Below are 24,161 nucleotides of genomic sequence, written 5' to 3'. Positions count from 1 at the left end.
ACTTTCTCCACCACCCCGTCTCTGTGGCGCAATCGGTCAGCGCGTTCGGCTGTTAACCGAAAGGATGGTGGTTCAAGCCCACCCAGGGACGCACTGCTTTCAGGATGCTGAGTAGCCTGAGGCTCCGAACATTCTCTGAGCTTCCTCGAATGCTGGTGGCTTTAACTCCAACACCTTCTCAGCAGTGAGCAGGTTAATGACAAAATCATGCAATTGCCAGCACGATTCGATAGTACCAGCACAGTTAGGCCAGCCCCACTTTACTTAATGCAAGTCTCTGTGACACAAGGATCTTTGTTCAAGCCCACCCATTGATGCAGTCCTTTCAGTGTGCTGAGTAACCAGTCTAACTGAATGTTTTCCTTGCTTCATCGAATATTGGTTCCGTCTGCTGTGTCACCAACTCAACGTCTTCTAGGAAGCGAACAGGTGAAGGACAGAATCATTTTATCACCAGCAAGGTGGGATAGTACCGGCATCATCAGGCCACGCCCACTTTCAACACCCCCCAGTCTCTGTGGCGCAATCGGTCAGCGCGTTCGGCTGTTAACCGAAAGGATGGTGGTTCAAGCCCACCCAGGGACGCACTCCTTTCGGGATGCTGAGTAGCCTGTGGACCCAAATATTTTCTGAGCTTCCTCGAATGCTGGTGGCTTCAACTCTAACACCTTCTCAGCAGTGAACAGTTTACTGACAAAGTCATGCAGTTGCCAGCACGATTCGATAGTACCAGCATAGTTAGGCCAGGCCCACTTTACCGAATGCAAGTCTCTGTGACACAAGGATCTTTGTTCAAGCCCACCCAGGGGTGCAGTCCTTTCAGTGTGCTGAGTAACCAGTCTAACTGAATGTTTTCTTTGCTTCATCGAATATCGGTCCCTTCTGCGGTGTCAACAACTCAACGTCTTCTATGAAGTGAACAGGTGTAAGACAGAATCATTTTATCCCCAGCAAGGTGGATAGTACCTGCATCATCAGGCCACGCCCATTGTCACCACCGCCCACTGTCACCACCACCCAGTCTCTGTGGCGCAATCGGTCAGCGCGTTCGCTGTTAACCGAAAGGATGGTGGTTCAAACCCACCCAGGGATGCACTGCTTTCAGGATGCTGAGTAGCCTGTGGATCCAAACATTTTCTGAGCTTCCTCGAATGCTGGTGGCTTTAACTCTAAAACCTTCTCAGCAGGGAACAGGTTAATAATTAAATCATGCGATAGCCTGCAAAATTGACTAGCTTCCCCACAGTTCAACCAACTTACTTGCTGCAAGTTTCTGTAGCAGAAGAATGGTGGTTCAAGCCCACCCAGGGACGCATAGCTTTTAGCGTTCCAAGTAGCCTGTCAACCCAAAATTTTTCTTTGCTTTATCGAATAATGGTTGTTTCTACAATAACCCGTCCTGAGCAGTTAACACGTTAATCACACAATTGCCAGCACGATTCCATAGTACCAGCACAGTTAGGCCAGGACCACTTTACTTAATGCAAGTCTCTGTGACACAAGGATCTTTGTTCAAGCCCACCCAGGGATGCAGTCCTTTCAGTGTGCTGAGAAACCAGTCTAACTGAATGTTTTCCTTGCTTCATCGAATATTGGTTCCGTCTGCTGTGTCACCAACTCAACGTCTTCTAAGCAGTGAACAGGTGTAAGACAGAATCATTTAATCACCAGCAAGGTGGGATAGTACCTGCATCATCAGGCCACGCCCACTTTCACCACCACCCAGTCACTGTGGCGCAATCGGTCAGCTCGTTTGGCTGTTAACCAAAAGGATGGTGGTTCAAGCCCACCCAGGGACGCACTGCTTTCAGGATGCTGAGTCGCCTGTGGACCCAGACGTTTTCTGAGCTTCCTCGAATGCTGGTGGCTTTAACTCTAACACCTTCTCAGCAGTGAACAGGCAACTGACAGAATCATGCAGTTGCCAGCACGATTCGATAGTACCAGCACAGTTAGGCCAGGCCCACTTTACTTAATTGAAGTCTCTGTGACACAAGGGTCTTGGTTCAATCCCACCCAGTGATGCTGTCCTTTCAGTGTGCTGAGTAACCAGTCTAACTGAATGTTTTCCTTGCTTCTGCGGTATCACCAACTCAACGGGTTCTAAGCAGTGAACAGGTGGAACACAGAATCATTTAATTACCAGCAAGGTGGGATTGTACCAGCATCATCAGGCCACGCCCACTTTCACCACCACCCAGTCTCTGTGGCGCAATCGGTCAGCGCGTTCGGCTGTTAACCGAAAGGATGGTGGTTCAAGCCCACCCAGGGACGCACTGCTTTCAGGATGCTGAGTAGCCTGTGAACCCAAACATTTTCTGAGCTTCCTCGAATGATGGTGGCTTCAACTATAACACCTTCTCAGCAGTGAACAGGTTTACAACAAAATCATGCAATAGCCTGCAAGATTGACTGGTTTCCCCGTAGTTCAAACACCCCCACCTTATTCATTGTGGGTTTTGCAGTGTATAGGCTTGTAGCGTGCTAAGTAGCCTGTCAACCCAAAAATTTTCCCTGCTTCATCGAATAATGGTTGCTTCTACAATAACCCTTCCTGAGCAGTGAACACGTTAACAACAAAATCACACAATTGCTAGCACCATTCGATAGTACCAGCACAGTTAGGCCAGGCCCACTCTACTTAATGCAAGTCTCTGTGACACAAGGATCTTTGTTCAAGCCCACCCAGGGATGCAGTCCTTACAGTGTGCTGAGTAACCAGTCTAACTGAATGTTTTCCTTGCTTCATCGAATATTGGTTCCGTCTGCTGTGTCACCAACTCAACGTCTTCTAAGCAGTGAACAGGTGTAGGACAGAATCCTTTTATCACCAGCAAGGTGCGATAGTACCTGCATCATCAGGCCACGCCCACTTTCACCACCACCCAGTCTCTGTGGCGCAATCGGTCAGCGCGTTCGGCTGTTAACCGAAAGGATGGTGGTTCAAGCCCACCCAGGGACGCACTGCTTTCAGGATGCTGAGTAGCCTGTGGATCCAAACATTTTCTGAGCTTCCTCGAATGCTGGTGGCTTTAACTGTAACACCTTCTCAGCAGTGAACAGGTTAATGACAAAATCATGCAATAGCCTGCAAAATTGACTAGCTTCCCCACAGTTCAACCACCCCCACCTTACATCTCTCAAGTTTCTGTAGCAGAACAATGTTGGTTCAAGCCCACCCAGGGATACATAGCTTTTAGCGTGCTAAGTAGCCTGTCAACCCAAAAATTTTCCCTGCTTCATCGAATAATGGTTGCTTCTACAATAACCCGTCCTGAGCAGTGAACACGTTAACAACAAAATCATACAATTGCCAGCACCATTCAATAGTACCAGCACAGTTAGGCCAGGCCCACTTTACTTAATGCAAGTCTCTGTGACACAAGGATCTTTGTTCAAGCCCACCCAGGGGTGCAGTCCTTTCAGTGTGCTGAGTAACCAGTCTAACTGAATGTTTTCCTTGCTTCTGCGGTATCACCAACTCAACGGCTTCTAAGCAGTGAACAGGTGTAAGACAGAATCATTTAATCACCAGCAAGGTGGGATAGTACCTGCATCATCAGGCCCCGCCCACCTTCACCACCACCCAGTCTCTGTGGCGCAATCGGTCAGCGCGTTCGGCTGTTAACCGAAAGGATGGTGGTTCAGGGACGCACTGCTTGCAGGTTGCTGAGTAGCCTGTGGACCCAACCATTTTCTGAGCTTCCTCGAATGCTGGTGGCTTTAACTCTTAACACCTTCTCAGCAGTGAACAGGTTAATGACAAAATCATGCAATAGCCTGCAAAATTGACTAGCTCCCCCACAGTTCAACCACCCCCACCTTACTTCCTTCACCCAGGGATGCAGTCCTTTCAGTGTGCTGAGTAACCAGTCTAACTGAATGTTTTCCTTGCTTCATCGAATATTGGTTGCTTCTGCGGTATCACCAACTCAACGGCTTCTAAGCAGTGAACAGGTGTAAGACAGAATCATTTAATCACCAGCAAGGTTGGATAGTACCTGCATCGTCCGGTCACGCCCACCAGGGACACACTGCTTTCAGTGTGCTGAGTAGCCTGTGGACCCAAACATCTTCCAATCTTCATTGAATACTGGTGGCTTCAACTACTACCCCTTCTAAGCAGTGAAAAGGTCAACGACAAAATTGCGCAGTAGCCTGCCAGATGGAATAGTATCCGCACAGTTAGGCTACCCCCACCTTACTTTGTGCTTCTAAGCATTGAACAGGTGGAAGACAGAATCATTTTATCACCAGCAAGGTGGGGTAGTACCTGCATAGTCAGGCCACACAGGACGCACTGCTTTCAGCGTGTTGAGTAGCCCTTCAACCCAAACATATTCCTTGCTTCATCGAATCGTGGTTGCTTCTACAATTACCCCTTCTAAGCAGTGATCGGGTTAACGACGAAATCACATAATTCAAGGTCAGAATTTTATTGTAGCACCTCCTGAGTGAGACTCCGATGGCACTGGAGAGCTCCTTCAGCGATAGGCTGCTTCACCAAAAGTGTGGGAAGGAGCGCTATCGCATGTCCTTCCCTCCTGCGGCTGTCTACTGTATAACCAACAGCGCAGCCAGTAGAACACACACACACACACACACACACACTGTGAAAAATCCAAGTGTAATGCTTTTATATATAAAATAAAAAAAAAAGAAAGACAGTGCAATGCCTGATGGGCATTGTGTCAAGATATGTGCAATACACTTAGTACTCTGGTTCCTATTTATGGCAGGGTTTTTTTCTATGTATTTTATATTGTTTATAGTGCTTACCTTGATATGCTCTCTATTTTCTGCTGTCCCCTTTTTGCTACTGGAACAATGCAAATTTCCCCGGTGTGGGACTAATTAAGGTTTATCTTATCTTATCTTATCTTATCTTATCTTATTTTATCCAAGTAAAATAGGCCTAGCAGCCAACTACGATGCCTGCAGCTGTATAGACAACCCACGGCTGCAAGAACACTGCAAGCACATTGCACCGTGGCCACAGAAGAACCCCAAACCCACAGAGAAGTCAAGAACCAGCAGAGCAACACCCATGTACGACCCCGAGGTGCACAAACCAGTCTCAGAAAGCACAAAATGACCCTGCACTCCTGAAGTGCACACATACAACCACCCCCAATGCGCAGGCACAAGACACGCTTGCAAGTGCAGAACCCTGGCCGCAGGCGCCGCTTCACAGGCCTGGAGCCAGGCCCTGCGGCCGAGAGACCACCACCCCGTCAATACCATCCACCCAGCGGGCCAGCCAGTGGGACTAGACTAATATCCAGGCTCATCCACTCCCCGTGAAACAGCAAGGCCTGCATACTGCAACCGGCGAGATGCCCCACTCAGCCACAAGCCCCGGGCACACACCCATGTAGCCATGTACGCCGGACACAGGGCACCTCAACATCAACCTCCCTGGGGTGAACAGAGCCCTGCCAACACCTGCAGACAGCCTGACATGCGGCCCCTCCACCTGCCCCGGCACTGGTCCACCCGTCGCATTAAGGATGTGCAGCAGGAGCAAGGCCGACAGCCACCCCCTCACACTTCAACCCCCACTGCAACCCAGACACACGACGACGAGCTGCCACCCAGGGGCCCTGCAAAGCACCTGGCAATCAGTCGCCCCCCGGCCAACCACATCCCACACCAACCCGCCAGCGCACCACCCACCCCGGAAACCCCAGTGCTTAATGTCCCTGCAATACCGAATTAAGCGTACAATTACCAAGATTAAAGTAAGGTTGACAAAAGTAAATGCAAGATCATAATAAAAAAAATTATGAAAGTATTAAGCCTATTGCATACTCACTTGCATTAATTGCATTATAATCATTTAAAAAAGCCTTCTTCTGAGCTTTTCGTATAGCACCATTCAGAAAAAGTGCTTTTCAATAAAACTGCTTTAAATTCAGTGAAATAAAACAAGTTCAAACAATAAGACAAAGAATGACAGAAAAGTCAAAAGACTGAGGGGTTAAGTAAAATAAGATGGAATACAATTAGATTAAATATTGTAATAATATTTATTATTACTCTGGATGACTATAATATGTTATCTGCATGTACTATACATAGACTATAGAGCTCTTTCCACTGGGTATGTACTTTCGGGTTTGGGCACCTGTGGACACATTTTTACACATGTTAACAGGAATAAATATCTAAATATGTGAACATCCAACCTGTTGGCAGGTAATGAGATTCACGTTCTTTCAAAAATGACTATTGTCGTTTTGTCATTTACAGTAAGTGTCACACAGGAAATCCTGTCCCTGAAACGCACACAGACATTAGAATAATTGGAAAGTTTGGGGGCTGGCTATAAATGCGATAATAGATAACCACAAGCTTCCTGGCCGTGCTGATAAAGGCCTGATAATGGATGCAGTGGAGGGACGGAATCAATACGGAAGTCCCCACGCTCCAGGCCATGAAAACCGATCATGGGGGAGTTCCCAAAAACAGCAAAAGAGAATGATGTTGAATTTCTGACAGAATACCATAAATAATATAAAACTGAAGAAAGAGTAATTCCATGAAAGGAGTGCCATTTGGCTACATAAAACCCCAAAAATCTGCTAATATATGTGCCAAGCTAAAAACTATTAAATTAATGTTCGTTATTAGCATATTATATGAGAAAATGTTAAAATGTCACGTTCCCCGTTGTCACAAGTAATGCATGTGTAATGGATGATAGAAATAAGGCTTTGGTGCCGGAGGTGGGAAAAAATGTTTTCTGGGAATTTAAAAACATGCAAATTAAAGTTCACTGAGAAGAATTTAGTGGCATCAAGTTTTTCAAGATTCAAGATTTTTATTTGTCACATACATATACATACTTCCATACATATATGCAGTGAAATGTAATGCAACGCACCCGGTGATAGCACACAATAAGTCCTAGGAAAAAGTACAAAAACAAAATAAAATAAATAGTAGAAAATTCCTTTCTAATAGACCGACTAACTGACTCCTAAAACGTAATACAGTAAGTGGAATACTTATAGAATAAGATAAAAAATATATAGAATAAAATACAATAAAAAATAAATTGAAATAAAATGGAATAGGTTGAAGGAATATGGCTATGTATATACAGATATGTGCATTTAAGTGGTTTGGTTGCAGATCTCAGCCAACTGAATACACCTCCCCAATATTGCGGCCACAAAAAAAAAAAAGAGAAATCGATTTGCCATCAAATCGATTGACGATTTAATCGTAAATCTGCCCAAGCCTTTTACCATGTACTTTTGGGCCACCTTAGGTTGATTAATGATTTGATTTCCTGGAAGAGAGCGTGGAAAGTCAGTTTGTTCACATCAATCATCATTCTCTTGATTTTTGCTTATTGCAGCTGTAAAAGAATCGGTCACAACAATACATTCAAGCGAAACATATATACACTGAAACATTAAGCATGTCATGTATTATATATAATACTCAATATCATATTTTTATATATTCAAATCTCCCACAAGGGAATTAAAAATGGTCTGAGTAACACGGTCCAAACTGAGACATGAGCAACATCCCCCGAAGAGAAAATGCTGGATCTTGTGTGCGTTGCACGTGCTGATATCAGGCCCCCAGCCCGATGGACTAACATGAATTATCTGTTTTGAAGAGTCGTTCAATATCACAGCAATATAGTCCAAATCATTTGTGTTGCCCTTTCCCCGTGTCCCTATGGCAGCGTTTTCATGGATCAGTGAAGTCGCCCGTCAAGAAGCTCGCGTCTGCGTCGGGACAAAATCTGGGACGAGGGCCAGAGGAAGCTTGAGGTATGGATCCTATTCAGGCTCCCCCACGCGCTGGACTCAGGGTGATTCTTCATGCTTAAGGCAAATGATCCTCTCCCCGTCAGCACCGCCCCTGCGTTTTACAAACTTAGCATTACCAAAGAGTAATAGCTGTACTTTTCACAGGCTTTCTGAGCTTACAGAATCCGATTCTATAATCATCAACAAATGACAGGGGACTTGTATTTTGTATCGCACTTTTCCACCATCTAATTACAATTCAATACGAACGCTTGACCCAAGTTGGTCAAACGACCAAAATAAGATGGGATGCACAAGAGGCCATTTCAAATCCGATTCAACACCTGCTACAGCTAAATGGTTGTTTTATTTTCGAAAAACTTCAGGGATGTTGGGTGGGTGTAGAAATGGTCGAGAGAAAGAGATTTTAATGGCCAGCCAAAAATAATAATGCCGGGCCTCGATAGGGTCAATTGATCCCAACGTCTTTACTCTGATTTTCTTTAAATTTCCTGTAGAAGGATTGCGACGACGGCGATATAGCTGCCGACATTTCACAGACTAAACAACTCCCCTCAGTTTTTTGGCTGAGCTTGGCCTTTCAGCAGCTTGGCATTTATCCCTGGTCCGACTGGTTAAAGCAGAGGAGGTGCTCTAACCTCTTGTGTGCTCTCTGGCCATCCTCCGCTCCCCTTGTCCCTTTCAATTTGACCTGTGTGCCTACAAGGAAGCCCAGAGCACACGCTGAGTTTTCAATCCCACAAAGGGCACACAAATTTGGAATCCGTGACATTTCTAGCCGACATGAAATGGGCGTTTTTTTTGCTGACTGACTGTAGGAAGCGCGCGCGGCGTATGTGTTTCTGTTTGGGGGATAATCGAGAAATGTATATGATTCGATTCTTTAAACACGTGATAAACTTCCAAATCAAGAAGGAAGTCCCAGTCATCAAACTTTTGGAGATCGGTTGTAAAATGTGATTTTAGAATCACAATTTATTCTGCCTCTTATATCGGTAAATTGACATGTATGAGAAATTTGTTGTGGTGTGTGAGAGAAAAATGCACATTATCAATCTTGTGAATGATGTTTTACATGTTCTATGTAGGGCAATAGCCTTTTGTATGTTATGTAGCCTTTAAAACACATTGCCTCTGGGTTTTAATGAGTCTCTCAGAGTTCATATGAAGAGACTGTTTCCAAAACAATGCCTATTGTCGTATTTCTCCAACAATCGAGGATTGGTGCAGGATAAATTAGCATTAAAAATAATTTACCACGTGGGAAAAAAGAATCAAGTATTCAAAAACAGTCAAATAAATAAAATAACATAAAACAGCCAAATATTCAAAAACGGCCCAATAAAAGCACAAAAATTGCCAATATACAAAGAAAAGTCAAATTATAAGCTATAAAATATATAATACATATACAAATAGTATACAAAATGTACAATAGTATATCAGTTATACGTGCAGCACCTAACCAATTTAAGGGATGCTGATACATTATCATTTGGTGGTTTTTGATATGAGCGCCAATAATAACCTAGTTGAAAACATTGAAACATAGAAAACCCTCTCCATCTTCGCTCCAGTCTTAAATCTTCGGTGAGACAATGGCAATCAGCCTCTGATTTGTGCTGGATTATGTTGCAGCCAGAAAGTAGCGGGTTAACTTTGGACTTGGCGTTTCTATTAACCTTCACTTTTGAGACTTCTGTGCTGTGATGCGAGCCGTTTCAGGTTTCAGATTTGGCCTTTCACGGCGTGCGAGGGCGGGGAGGGAGGATTCTTTAGCCTGGCTCTCGTACTCTTGTTGTCCTACTCCGCCTGGGAGTGCAGATTTATTGCTGTAAAGGCCTTCAGAGAGACGACAGTGGTGATTCATGATTATATAGTTTTTTGCGCGGTGTGAGACGTTATTTACACAGATGGGTTTCGGAGATCCACTGATGTAGGCCTGAGCCTGAGCGGCTCACAGCTCATTGAACTGATAAGTGCAGCTATGCCGCCGCACATTGCTCTGTTTCCATTACCCTCTGTTCCTCGCCAAAGTTAGGCACTCAACGCCCTCCCTCCCATCACCAAACTGCCAACAAAATTCGAAAATATTTGCTCCTCTACATACTATGCAGTAATAACCATTGATGTTTCAAAGCAATCATGCCTCCATGGCAGGGGCGCCATGCAAGCAAAGGGGAGGGGGGATTATATATATCTCTTCTCTGGCATGTCACGGCAACATGAAGGTGCGTTGCCTTAACAGTGAACAACGTTCCCTTTGGTTTTGAACCTACAGAGAACCAGGAAAAAACAATTCGGTGCATTTGATTTTGCGCAAAAAAGCGCTCTGCGGAGGGAGGGGGTGACTAGGAGCCGGAGCGTGTGCATGCAAGTTGCACGTTTCTTCAATTTGTCAATTCCTGACTTCTCCTATTTCGCTTATTTCCATTTTAAGACTGGAGCAACTTTATACTTCTCCTCCCTGTCGTATGTGACTGGGCTTTTACGCACAGAGGGACATGAGAGAGGGAAGTGAACAGTGAACTTCCCTATGTATAGATGATTATTTCTTCTATAGATTCTTAGTTCAACTTCAACTAGTTCAACTAGTTACATTTTAATTTTCAAGCCCAAAGTCACATATTATAAGCAGACTTGGCAACTCTGTCACATACCTGTGTACCAACTGATATCATCCTGCAACTTTTGGAAGGAACCAATACCATAGGCAAAGGGGGTGTGTGACTTTTTGATGTATGATCTATGAAAAAATTAGAACAACACGTTTGACTCATGATATACGGTAAATGATCATAACTATATTTTATAACAAATAATAGTAATAAAATAAAATGTAATGATAAAAAATCTAGATATAAAATATCTACCCCGCCCCACTCCCAGCTTGAATGGGTATGACGCCTCCACTCTAAGGGGTTTGGTCATTGAAGACCCTTCCACTACAGGGAATGGTGTTATAATAATGTACCATGGTTTAGGAATGTACTTATTATGGGGGGGTTTTGTTCAATTTGCATGAAGACTTTTTTGTAAGATATATAACGAATCCCCAAATAAACATCTTACAATGTTACTGGTATTTGTGGCCAATTTCTACCATGGCAATCGATAAAGTTGTCGCTTATCTTATCTTGTCTTTCATTACCTTGTATTATCATATTCTTTTTGTCTAGATTTTAATTTAAGCACATAAGGCCGATGTTGATACATCTCTTGAATGTAGAATCTCTTGTCCGGGACGACCAACGATTGCACCAACAAACTCAGCAGAATTGTATAAGTAAAATTTCTGTCTCTGTATTTCATCTTCCTATACTTCCAGCCGCGACAAAGTGTTGTTTGCTCGCCACGCTTCAGTCGTTAGTCTTTTCCTGGTACGGCGTGGGGTCTGCGCTGCACAAGCCCTTCAACCGTTTGTTTGTTCCCCATTTGTGGTTTTTTCGAGCCGCAGGGTCGGCACTTCGGCCCATTAGCACAGTGTTGATATGAGTGTTGACAGAAAAATGAAAAAAAAAAAACAAACAAAAAAAGAAAATCTGGTGTGATGTGTTGCTTTGGGTTTGCAGCCCCATAGACGCCTGTCTGCTCAGATGCTTAGAATAGATTGAGATTTGGAGTTCATGTCGCTATATAATAATTTATTCTTGGGTTGTCATGTTGTCGATATCAACAGCAAATTGCACGTTGATTTTCCATTTGCAATGCATTGTCCCTCATAACATGATCAGTAATTGAACATCACCATGGCAGGCGACCGGAGGGTAAACAGAGCCGATTCGTTGGCGTCACCGAGCCCAGGTGAACATAGCCAGCACTCACCTTAAATGTTTTGGGGTGGAAGGACTTTTCTCCGCCGCCTTCACCTGAAAATGAAGATTGAGCCGAATGACTCAATGAACGTGTCGGCATGGGGACCGGCTGAGTGTGAAGTGTGAAGGAATAATTCAATTTCACAGTGAGTGAGTCTGCAATCGTGAATAATCATGCCATCATTGAAATACCATCACCATTCCAAGTACCTAGTTGAACTTTAGAGGCTCAAATTACTTGTATGATGGTGACTGTGGAATCTGGAATATCATAAGAAAACTGTCGATACCTTGCTGGTCCAACTAACATTTTGTCATGCATCCTAAGGTCATGGGGTCATGGCGTCTAAAGTCTCACTACAGGATAGGCTAGTTTTGCACTATATGACTTTTATTTTCTTCCCTAACTCTTTTTTTTTTTTTTTTGGATTTGCCTGGATTAAAAATCCCCTGCAGTTCAGGCTCCGATTTACTCTGGTGGTGATTTGTAAGGCAAATGAAGACCATTTGACCACAAGCTTGATTAAAATCATTGCAATGTCATTGGGGTTGTTCTTCTCCAGAATTGATAATGTGGTAATGTTTTATTTAGAGCTCGGTAAGTGGCCAGTGGACTGTTTTAATGAAGGGCAGTGATGTCGTTGTGTTTTTTGGCAAGGTAATCCCCCTAAATTCAAACTGAATTGTGTTTGTTATTCCTGCCTTGAAAAATAATAATCCTGCCCGCAAGGAACAACGCATCGAATAAGTCCCAAAAGTTACAAAACACTGGACATCCACAACCCACTGGGGTTGACGGCCAGTTCCCAGATTCTATCCATTCCTCGATTTCTTTCAATTGCATTCCGAACTCATTCGTAAAACGTATTCATTTTTTTCTTGCTCTACTCACTCATTCTCTGCCACCTGACACCTCCATGGTTAAAAAAGAACGAAGGACAAAATATCAGGGCATATTTAAGTGGTAATCCGTAACATCATTTTGTTAAGAAATGCCGTATTTTATATATACAGTATATATTTTTAAAACTGGCACTCCTTAAGGAAAAGCCATTAAATTATCTGTTTATTAATTCATGTGCTCCTCTATAGGCTGTTTCCAGTGTTTGGAGGCGGGGTCCGCCATCCCAGGCAGCTGAGGTGAATTTTCTTATAAATAACAACACAATGTTCTAGATAAACAAATGTGTTTTTTTTTACTTATAGATTTATTTTCACCCCTAATTGTCGGACTGTAAGGTTCAGACAATCATTCCGACATATTATTAAATGTATAAATTCTCAGTCATCTGAAACATTGAAATGCTCTTCATAACAAAGTTTTTACCTTGTATAACAGGCACATGCATTCCTTACATGAGATTTAAAAAATAATAATAATATATATATATTAATTTGTATTGTATATTTGTTATTATAACAGTATTGCTGTTAAATCAGCGGGTGTCATCACATTTCACCGTATGTATATATGTATGTGACAAATAATCTCTTGAACTTGAACTTGAACTTGAAATGTTCGTGTTATTCCGATTCCTATGGCCATATGACATGGACAATGAATTTCCCTTCAATATAGATCAATAAAGTCCGGCCCAACCCATTAGCGGTGAGACATAGGCTAGCGTGACGGATTATAAACATGGAGTTCATGCCACTAACATTAAATGAAGGTCAGTTTACATGTGATATTCATTTGTCATTATAAAGAGCAACACCCCAGCCTTGGTAATGGAGAAGGTATTTCCCCAAAGTGTTTAACGGCTTTAAAATATACAATTGATGAGCGAGGACAGCCAAGACAACATACCATAAGCGAAACCACCGCCTATTACTCACATAGGCGACAGGACGCCAGGCTCCCTCATTAAGCCGGTCATGTTTTACACCTTTGCGACTGAAAGAGAATCGCTCAGCCATTTGGGCGAATTAAATTAGGCATGAATAACGCAGACTTCATCTCTTCCTGTTCAAACTCGAACACACGGACAGGGGTCGTTGATGACAAAAATAAATAAATAAATAAATAAATGCATGAAATAACCAAAGCTTAACACGCCTTGAACTGATCCACTTGAAAAAAAAAAAAAAAAAAAAAGATGGAAATGAACAGCATAAACAAAATACGCATATATTTGCACGCCAGGCTGCTCCATGGAGCGTGTATGTACGTAATTTATCATAACAAAGCGAAAGGGAACGGCCTCAGAAGTGGTCGAATGACATGTATATGATTTCTGTCCGCCTGTTGGGATCGATTCATTTGAAAATACACAATAGAGGGAACTAATGAGTCAATTGAACGCACTCATTTCCAATGCACTCGTTTCCAATATCAACGTCATTCAAATCTCAATCTACCGTAATCATCAATCTTGAATGGGACATTTCTTTTTTTTTCTTTGTCTTGAAATTAACCCAAAGTACCCGACGTGCTCCATGGCTGCACAGAGTCACTTCTCAGCTGCACATTCGGGATTTATGTTGTAATTATGGTAACGAGCCGCAGCACGGCCTTGCTGTTGAATAGGAGTCCATTCTGTGGGATATTACAGTCAATTGAAAGCGGCGCGAAAAAGACTGATCAAAAAGCTCCTCCATCCCCGCCCCCACCCCCTCCACGCCGGCGTCACTCCCCACACGCTTTTTTTTTTTTTTTTTTTTTTGCCTCGTGTGGAACCTCTAACAACCTTTGGGCTTTTCAAAAATGGAACGTCATTTATAGCCCGTGTGATCAGGTCGCTACGTCTTTCTGTGCCACTGGTGATTTGTGGCATTCGATGATGAACAAACTCAGCGTTTAGCGAGGCCGATTCGGCGACTGGGGCGGATTAACGGGGGATCAACTTTGTCTTTGCCGCTCCTTTGTCCCGGTCTGAGAAATAGTCTCCTCGGTTGCTTCAGTGTGTGGAAATGGCACCCATTCAGATTTAAGATTTGAGCGTTTCAGCATTCCGCGTTACAAATTCTTTGACGGAGGATGATGGATGGGAGGACCGTCTGAGAGGCCGAGACTCTAATTAGAAAACAGCCTCTGAAAGCAGAATAGAACATTCCTTCAAATGAATAAGGAATGAACTTCTGCCGGTGCCAGACGTCTTCGATCGGGTTTTGCGTTTTTAGCCATTACAGCTGTGGAATTAACAATAACCGGCTGATGACGGGAAAAAAATGAAGAATGCCGATGGTAATAAAGGGCCAAACATTGTGGCGTCAGTAGTAAGAGAGTCAAAGGGGAAATTTTGGCACCAATTCCGTCAAAGGTTCACCAGCTGCGGTGTCGTCGATCATCACGACTAGATTCATTACCAAAAAGTGGGGAAAGAAACTGTGCTCAACGAGAACTCTTTAATTATTGACGCTTTCCACGAAACTGGAATGTTATCGTGTTTCTTTCCTGGCGCCTCAGCAGTCAACTGCCGTTTGAGTTTAACAATAAGACGCCTTTTGGAATGACTGCCTGTTTTTGAGCCGCTTTTGTATCTCCCCCATCTGCTTTTCTGTGAAACCGGAATAAGTTAGTGCCTAGTCATCCCGGCAGCGCTATTTATGGCTATTTTCTTTTTTGCCACAGCACATTGTGTCCTGTGTCAGTTTGCATTAGTTATCTCCGACGTCGGGCCGCAGACATGTCACAGGCAGAGCATCTCTGACAGACTTACAACGAAAAACATGAATCGATTCGAGTTGTAGAGTATCTCCTTGCAAGGACGAGAAAAGCACAAACAAAAATAGAAAATTTCCCTACTATGGTGCAAAATGATTGTCTCCATCACAATTCGGCTTGATTGCATCAATAAAACAGATTTTTTTTTTTCGAGACAACTCGAAGACAACTTCAGTATTAAGGAAAGTGACAAGTGTTCTCACTTCCAAATCCTCAATCATCCTCGAGGTGCGAGCATCACCGCCGCAGGTTACATTCGCACTTGTTCGACCACCGACGGGGAGCGACGGACAAACCATGTCATTAAAGGTCCCGGCAGCTTGCCAGAGCGATCGCCATGTGGCTGAGCAAACGGTCTGTTTCCCTTCTAATTAAATCCTACTAAACACTGGCGCACGGCAGCCCAAACTGCCGACCGTTCTTTCCGATGCTGCCGGCTAGCCTGACGCCAAGGGATTGTTTAGGGCTGTTGGCAGATTGAGGCGTTGCTCATCGGCTCTCACGAGTCTCGTCCGTGAGATCCAAACACGCCTCGCCCCCGCGGACACATGCGGGTCTTTCCATATGGCATAGTTAGGTAATTACCTGGAGCCTCGCTATGCTAGGGGCACAGCGATCAGCGCTGTGCATCACTCACGTCGCAAGTATCCGAATAATTAGAATAACAAAAAAAAAGGTCCTGAGCGAACGTGGACACTGGAGAGGAAGCACAGACTTGTAGTGTTGGGCCTTTGGTGATGAAAAGTTTGTCTCTTTATAGAGATTCTGCTCTGTGAGTGGAATTGTCAAAGGCTGCTGGGCTCAATTCAGAGTTTTTATTCTAATGCATGCCTCACACAACAAACCAAATGTACGTATTTCGTCCGAATGCATAACATAAGATAAATAAACCAGGTGAATAAGCAAAATAGATAATGAACTTGTTGCACGGCACTACAAATTACAAAATGATGATATATTTCAAACCTATTTAACATATTTCTTTCACAAAAATATCTCAATATCAAACATCAATACATCAGTTTTAGAAATGTCCCACTCCATGTGCATGGCAAGCGGGCCTACGTGGGGTCGCAATCCCAAGGCTGATATCATGCGAATTAATTTTTCTGTCTAATAGCCCGTGGCGATCGGGCAATAAACGGGAATAATGTGGCGGCGCGGAGGAGTCCTTTCTGCCCTTCAGGACGCCTCCTCCAGCCCCACAAGTGGATTTTCTGCCAGCGTTTAGCAGAGGAAGCCCCCCCCCCGGTTGAGGCCATGTTCATCTGGTTCCTCTTCGCTGCCCGCCGGCGCTACTGGCCACAGAAGGATGACTGTTGCTATGACTTCATCCCCAGCAGAGGCAGTAAACCCACCTTCCCACACACACACACACACACACACATCAACATTACATACATACAAACACACTTTTGATACGTGCCACGGACGCCCCCCTCACACGTGTGCTCTTGCTACGCACCAGGCATTTTAACCGTTCCCGTCCTGCCTTTTATTCCGCTCAAGGTGAACGTGACTGTAATTAAGTGGAGCCGACTTAGGTTTTTGTTTTTGACGAAGTTCAAAAGCCGCTTTGGAAGACGAAGGTCGCTGGGGTCCGAACGGACCGGCGTGTCATCCAATGCAGCGTAATGACAGAGCATTCCCTGCCTAAAATTAATTGAAGATTATAAATCGTTTTTATTTACAGTGATTTCTTTTGTGTTTTTATTCCGTTTTTCATATTAGTTTGAGCATTGAGCATCATACATTGTTATTCTCTGTCTATCAGCCCGAAGAGGTTTGCATGGTGTGATTCCGAAATACACAAAATGTGACTAACAAAAAATAAAGGACTTGGAGAGAGAGGTGAGGTGGTGCCAGCACGGCGGGTTTTATTCACAAAATAGTTCACAACTGAACGGCGCTCAAGTGGGGAAAAGGAAATCAAAAAAGACAACTTAAAGATGAGACCAGGTTCTGTGGTCCGGAGCTTTTTGGCTCCCAAGCTCTCCCCGCACGTGCCCTGCCATAGCCCCCTCCCTGCAAGACAAGGACACGTAAGAAGCCCCCGAGTCTGCCACAATGTATACGTACACTGATCAATGCTAATCATCTCTGTCTTCTGAACAAGTTCTCATCCGCCTCACACCATATGTTGTCTCTCTAAACACCCGGGAAGAAGTCTCTTTGCGTGTCTGGAAACCTTCCGCAGATGCGTCCGGGCACCCAGCATTCACAGCGTCCAGGAGTGACCTCCTCCAGTCGTGTGGATGGTGCAGGAGGAAAACAATTCCTTGATGGGTTCGAGGAATGGAGAGCGAGGTGGGAAGGGCGATAAGTGACACCGTCCTGGGATTTGTCGAAATGCCACATTGTCCCATACAATACAATTACAAATGTCTGCGCATTTGGCCCTCGGGCGCCCTCTCTCCTCACCTGGCACAGCGCTTCCATTGAGGCCGTCCAGGAATGAAATGAGGCGCCGGTTAACGGATTATGTAACAGCAATCCATCAGAGGATACGGCTTCACATGTTGTGACGTTAACTCCGACCCCCGATGATTTGTCTGACCCCGGTGCTCCTGTCCCATTCTGCACATTCCTTCCCCACTAGCGTCAAGCTGAAACCAGCCTCATCCACAAAGATCAATCTCTGGGTGTTTGCCTGGCTTCTAGCTCCATGTCCCTGAAATAAATCCACAGAGCAGCATAAGAGTCACAGTATAACAGTAGTACTTTCTGCCTCCAAAAAAAGGTAGTGCCTGCTGATTTGGTTTAGTTAATACCATCTTACCAGGACATGTTGATACTGTACCTTCCTTGACACTCTGTCCTGAAGTTCTCCCAAGTTCTCACGCCGCCGTTGGTGATCGCCACATGAACGGTCGCCATTTCTTTCTCAGCAGTGCAAAATCCCACCTCAGAAATACAAAAACAATTGCACACAAGTGGCTTTGCTCAATACACGACAGTAACATGCAGTTTTTACCTGCCGGCTCTCTTGACGCCACGAACGGCTGCACTCTGAAACCGGCCTCCCTCTTTGATAGAGCGTGACTTACAACAAGATCAATTACAGCAGCACTAATCACATCTCAGACTACAGCCCTTGGTCTCCCTCCCAGCCTCAGACTTCCACCCGGCAGTACTCCTCCCTCTCTCGCAGACATTTCTCCATCCCTCGGCCGGGTTTATTATGTAAAATAAACAGAAGACATTTCCGTGATTTGTGTACCTTCTGTGCCTTTTGGATCTGATTATTCTTTTTAGATTTTGGATGTGAGTCCACACACTCTTACTTAAGATGTTTAGCAAAATGCTGTTAATTCTATTTTATATTATGCACGTCTTATGTTTTCAACTGAAATGTCTTGTCGTCTTTGGCCGATCGACTCCTTTGGTTGATTCGTTCCTTTCGAATCTGTACATCGAAATGTATTGAGTTTTCCGGGTTTTGTAGATGCATTGAGGTGTGAGTGAGGAAATAAATCATGAGCCTTGAAAGATTTTGTCATTGAAGTGTGCATTTTGGGTGAAGGCGTTGACAAATCATCCACACTTTAGTACACATATGAGGCGTAGTTAGTTTTGTCGGACAACTCGACGGCGCCCCTCGCTTCCACGCCCTCATGGCCTGTTTAAGCAGCCAAAACCTCCTGCCCTACCTGCTTTGCATCCTGCTTTGCTGCCTGCTTTGCTGCGCTCCCTCGACCTCCCCTGCATGCTGGGCTCAAATCTGCTATCCAGTGGGCGGATTTGCACTCATCACTCCTATAGTTCTAGCTCACTGAGTATGCACATGCTTGCTGCACGACTCGCCAGGAGTGATGACCAGTAGAGCCCCGAGGCCAAACGACGCAAAATGAATAAGGACAATTTCAAAGAGTTGTGCTAGCTGTGTGAAGAGTTTTGAATAAGTGAAAAGAATCCTTCATACTATGTGTAAGCGTATGGGACCGATACAAGCTGTTTAAAACATCTGAATTTAGGTCTTTATTTTTGGACTATTTTGCTTTCAAGGATAACCACCATGATGCCTCAAATAAGGTCTAGACTGTGCAAGTATACTTCTGTGCACCGTGTCACTGACCACTATAATGCATATGGATTTGAAATCAGCTTAACTCCTTCTACATTGGGAGCCGTTCGTCACCAAGCATTGCATCCGGCGCTAAGATTCTTCAATAACAATTAACATTTAAACCTCCTGCAATTAATTATTTTCTTTTATTGTTATTTGGAGAGGAACATTCAATAACACATCTGTTGTTGGTAAGAAAAGAAAGCGTTCATTTTCCACCAGCCCTGAGGTCTTTGGATAAGTCTTTAAAATCCATCCATCCTCTTTAACAAGGAAAATCAAGGCATGATCACAGGTTTTTACAGTGAATCCTACTTGGTGGAGTATCTTGTGTTCTTCATAGGAGCTGCTTCAAGACAACTTGACATGAAATGTGACTTTTTGTACCTTTACAAAAAAAAAGCATCTTTGAGAAACCACACACGGCGACACCAAATTGTTCTATTTTCATTCGAAATTTAGATCACACAAGAAAGAAAAACTTACCATGCCACACAGACCACGGTCACATGCAAGGTAGATATTCTGAAGGGTGTCCAGGTGAGCCTCAAATCTATTGAATACAACAACTGATTGGGAAGTGGCGGTTACAGTACAAGAGTTTTAAGGGAAGGCTCGATCCCTTTGTCCCTGTGAGCCGTACGAGCTAAACCCTGCCACGTTGTCATGGCAGCAACAGCTCGAAAAACGATTGAGTGTGTGCGTGTTTGTGTTTGTGTGTGTGTGTGTGTGTATGTGTGTGGGGGGGGTGTCTGCACGCAAGGACATGTGTAAAACCTTTGACTTTTTGAACTCTTCAACCTCATCCAGGTTGCTTATGACATTTTATTATTGTATTTGGTGAATTAATCTAACGTGGTGACCTTCTGTTCATTGTCAACAACTATCAGCATCAGCATCATCACAGGCCAGTCTAATAACTACAATGGTTCCTTAATAATGACAATACATAATAATAATAATAATAATAATAATAATACTAATAATAATAATAATAATAATAATGATACAAAAATAATAAAATAGTGCTGCTGCAATTACTATAATAATAATAATAATAATAATAATAATAATAATAATAATAATAGTGCTGATGCTACTACTGATATTATTATTATTATTATTATTATAATAATAATAATAATAATAATAATAATAATAATAATAATAATAATTCCAGTTCTAAATGTAAGATGTAGCCAAGTGGTAGTGAGGAAGGGATGGGGAAGACATGGTCGTGCAGTTTGGGGATGGTTAAAATTAGTGCAGCTGTATTGTGCGCTGTGTACAGCTGCAGATGGGAGATTTCTAGCCCCTTCAGCAGATCAGGGAATTACAAAATAAAAATCCAAGCGGAGGGTATAATTAAAGCCGAAATTACCTCCCCAAGGTTACCGTGGCGGACTGAAACAACCTTATTCTAGATAGCCACCTTGGCTGGAAGAAATTGCCTGAACTACTTTCTGTACTTACTTGTAACAATGGAATGGGATATTGTGCTTGCAAACAAGATAAAAATCTTTGCTTTATTGGGTTTGACACATTTTTATAATCCTAAAAACCTCTGCAGATACTTTCTCTCTTGTTGTGCCAAGCGTGACAACATGTGGAACCTTGAGGCAGATGGGCTACAGCAGCAGAAGAACACACCGGGTGCCACGCCTGTCAGCTCAGAACAGGAAACTGAGGCTACAATTGGCACAGGCTCACTAAAAATGGACAATAGAAGATTGGAAAAACGTTGCCTGGTCTGATGAGTCTCCATTTCAGCTGCGACATTCAGACGGTAGAGTCAGAATCTGGCGTAAACAACATGAAAGCATGGATCCATCCTGCCTTGGTCCAACCTGGTACTAGCAAGGTGTACCTAATAATGTATATCGCTTCCCCTCGTGGGGTTGCGGGGGGGGGGGGCAAACAAGATAAAAATCGTGTTTGTCCCCCCCCCAGGTTGCGGGAGGGCTGGAGCCAATCCCAGCTATGGAGACGCATTATTGATCCCCGGTTTGGGTTTATTCATGATTCATTTGTTAGTTGATGAAGTTTTTGCAACTGCCTCATAATATCTGAATCAGAATCTTGGGCCAAGTACATTTTCATAGACAATAGGATATTTTCTTGGTAAGGGTTAGCGCATTGTTGTACAGGCAACACGATTAAGGAAGAAATAAATTAAAAAAATACCAAAATATAGAGAAGATACAAAATATTTTCTATGCACAGGCTAAAGTAAATGAAAGGGTGTGGCAGTGTGGCAGTGTGGCAGTATGGTTGCTTGTATTGGCTTTGGGTATCAATGAAAATGTAGATGGGAAATTATGTACAAAATGAAAATTATGGGCATGATAAGTGGGGCTAAATTAATGTGAAGTTGTTACGAATTATTACCGTCTCTAAAGTCTACGTTATTACAGTGTTATTATCATACAATACTATTATTATTTATATATTTATTAATATTCTGCACATTATGTTCCGCGAGTTACTGTGTGTGTGTGTGTGTGTGTGTGTGTGTGTGTGTGGGGGGGGGGGGGGGGGGGGGGGGGGTGCGTGCGTGCGTGCGTGTGCGTGTGTGTTTGTTAGGTTGTTGACCATGATGTATAGATTTATATTTTACCTTTTACCTAAAAGCCATTCTGTGCTGAATGGGAAGTGAATTTAGTCCCATTTCGGTTTATTCTGATATGGGCACAGACACCACTGCCCCGCTCAGCACCGGGGGCGTGGCGGGTGTGGAGTGGGTGAGTGGGTTTTTTTTATAAGAGCCGCACATGGAGCGCACGGAGCGCACTGGATGGAGAGAGGGGACTCAACATGCCACACAGCAGATGGAAGGAACAAAAAAAACTGAAATTTGATTTCACCCCTTTTGGCAGATTTACTTCCAAATGTCACATCTTTAATTCTGGAGCTTCGCGCTTGATTGGTCGTGGATCACGCGTATACCTCCGCGTCTCCTACAGCAGGGTTAGTTCTGTGGGACTTTGGGGTGTTTTATGGTTTACTCCTCATCGGAGCCTGGACTTTGGTTCAAACACTGGAATACAAACCCTTAACGCGCCTCCCGGATGGACGCGCTTAATTCCAGCGCGATGGACGCGCTCTCGGTGATCCACTTCAACTCGTCCCGGAGCCCGGACGGAGGCTATGCTCTGGCCACCGTCTCCAGCATCGCGGCTCTTGTGAGTTTCCTCATCCTCTTCACCGTCGTGGGGAACGTACTGGTGGTGATCGCGGTGCTCACCAGCAGGGCACTGAAGGCTCCCCAGAACCTGTTTCTGGTGTCTCTGGCCACCGCGGACATCCTGGTGGCCACTTTGGTGATGCCGTTCTCTCTGGCGAACGAGCTGATGGGCTACTGGTATTTCGGGAAGGTTTGGTGTGGCATCTACCTGGCTTTGGATGTGTTGTTCTGCACGTCGTCCATCGTTCATCTGTGCGCCATCAGTTTGGATAGGTACTGGTCCGTTACGCAGGCTGTGGAGTACAACCTTAAGAGGACTCCCAAACGCGTAAAGTGTATTATCCTGATCGTGTGGCTCATATCTGCCTTTATATCTTCTCCACCGCTGCTGACCATAGAGAGTAACAGTGAAATCCCCTCTCAGCCCCAGTGTGTGCTCAACGATGACACTTGGTACATTCTGTCCTCCAGCATCGCCTCCTTCTTTGCGCCGTGCGTAATAATGATCCTGGTGTACGTCAGGATCTACCAGGTGGCCAAAACCAGGACCAGGAGCATGTCAGAGAGCAAGTCGGGGCCGGATGCCACCACCCAGACTGAGAACGGGCTGAGCAAAGCCACCTCCCCTCTCCACGGGGAGCGAGAGAACGGACACTGCCAGCATCCGTCCACCCACGCCACCGCCGGGCACCACCCGACCGAGGAGGCGGACCTGGAGGAGAGTTCCTCCTCAGAGGGGAAAGATCACAAACCCCACAACCTGAACTCCAGGAGAGCCGAGGAGGTCAGTCCAAAGGACAGCTCCCTCTCCAAACAACACCCCATCTCCAGAAAGGAGAGCTCCCTCTCCAAACAACACCCCATCTCCAGAAAGGAGAGCTCCCTCTCCAAACAACACCCCATCTCCAGGACCAGCAACAAATCCATGGAGCTCTTTACCTCCAGGAGGAAACGCCGGCGGAGCTCGGCCTCCAGAAAGAAGGTCTCCCAAGCCCGGGAGAAGAGGTTCACCTTCGTCCTGGCCGTCGTCATGGGCGTGTTCGTGGTGTGCTGGTTCCCCTTCTTCTTCAGCTACAGCTTGTACGGGATGTGCAGGGATTCCTGTAAGATCCCCGAGCCGCTCTTCAAGTTCTTCTTCTGGATTGGCTATTGCAACAGCTCCCTCAACCCTGCCATCTACACCATCTTCAACCAGGATTTCCGACGGGCCTTCCAGAAGATTCTGTGCAAATCGTGGAAAAAGTCGTTCTAGACGGGGGCGGAGGGGATACGACCGTGCCGGCGTGACGATCTCTCGGCTTCATGACACTAACGGAATATCAAAGCTCAGAATAAGATCTTTGTGCCCTTCACTACAACCCTCCACTCACTGTTCAGTCTCTCCGTGCTGCTGAAACCAGCCAACACCCAGCCACCACCTCCCAACAGCTTGTATTTGCATTATAAATACTGTCTAGTCACAGTTTTAACCTTCTTCACGTTACAGTGTGCAACAGTTCTCATACCAGTGTGTGGTAATGCTTCACGTTTTTGCCAAAAAGCTTTTTTTTCCAACTCCACCACTGTAGGCATTTCAATCTTTGCACAGCTCTGGTAACGACTGAAAAACAATAAACAACTGGTTGGTTCACCTGCA

General features: G+C 44.5%; 1 protein-coding gene across 1 annotated transcript; it reads left to right on the top strand.

Annotated features, from left to right (window-relative positions):
• Window positions 1-22,409: 22,409 nt before the first annotated feature.
• Window positions 22,410-23,777, top strand: LOC307247292 (alpha-2 adrenergic receptor-like; the record flags this gene model as incomplete). The annotated part of the gene is made up of 1 exon (XM_080023417.1): window positions 22,410-23,777. One exon carries the CDS (start codon window positions 22,410-22,412, stop codon window positions 23,775-23,777), a length of 1,368 nt encoding a protein of 455 aa, XP_079879543.1.
• Between the last annotated feature and the right edge of the window lie 384 nt (window positions 23,778-24,161).

This window comes from Zeus faber (assembly GCF_960531495.2).
Source record: "Zeus faber genome assembly, chromosome: 22".
NCBI classification, from domain to species: domain Eukaryota; kingdom Metazoa; phylum Chordata; class Actinopteri; order Zeiformes; family Zeidae; genus Zeus; species Zeus faber.
This window is presented reverse-complemented; position numbering and strand designations above follow the sequence as displayed.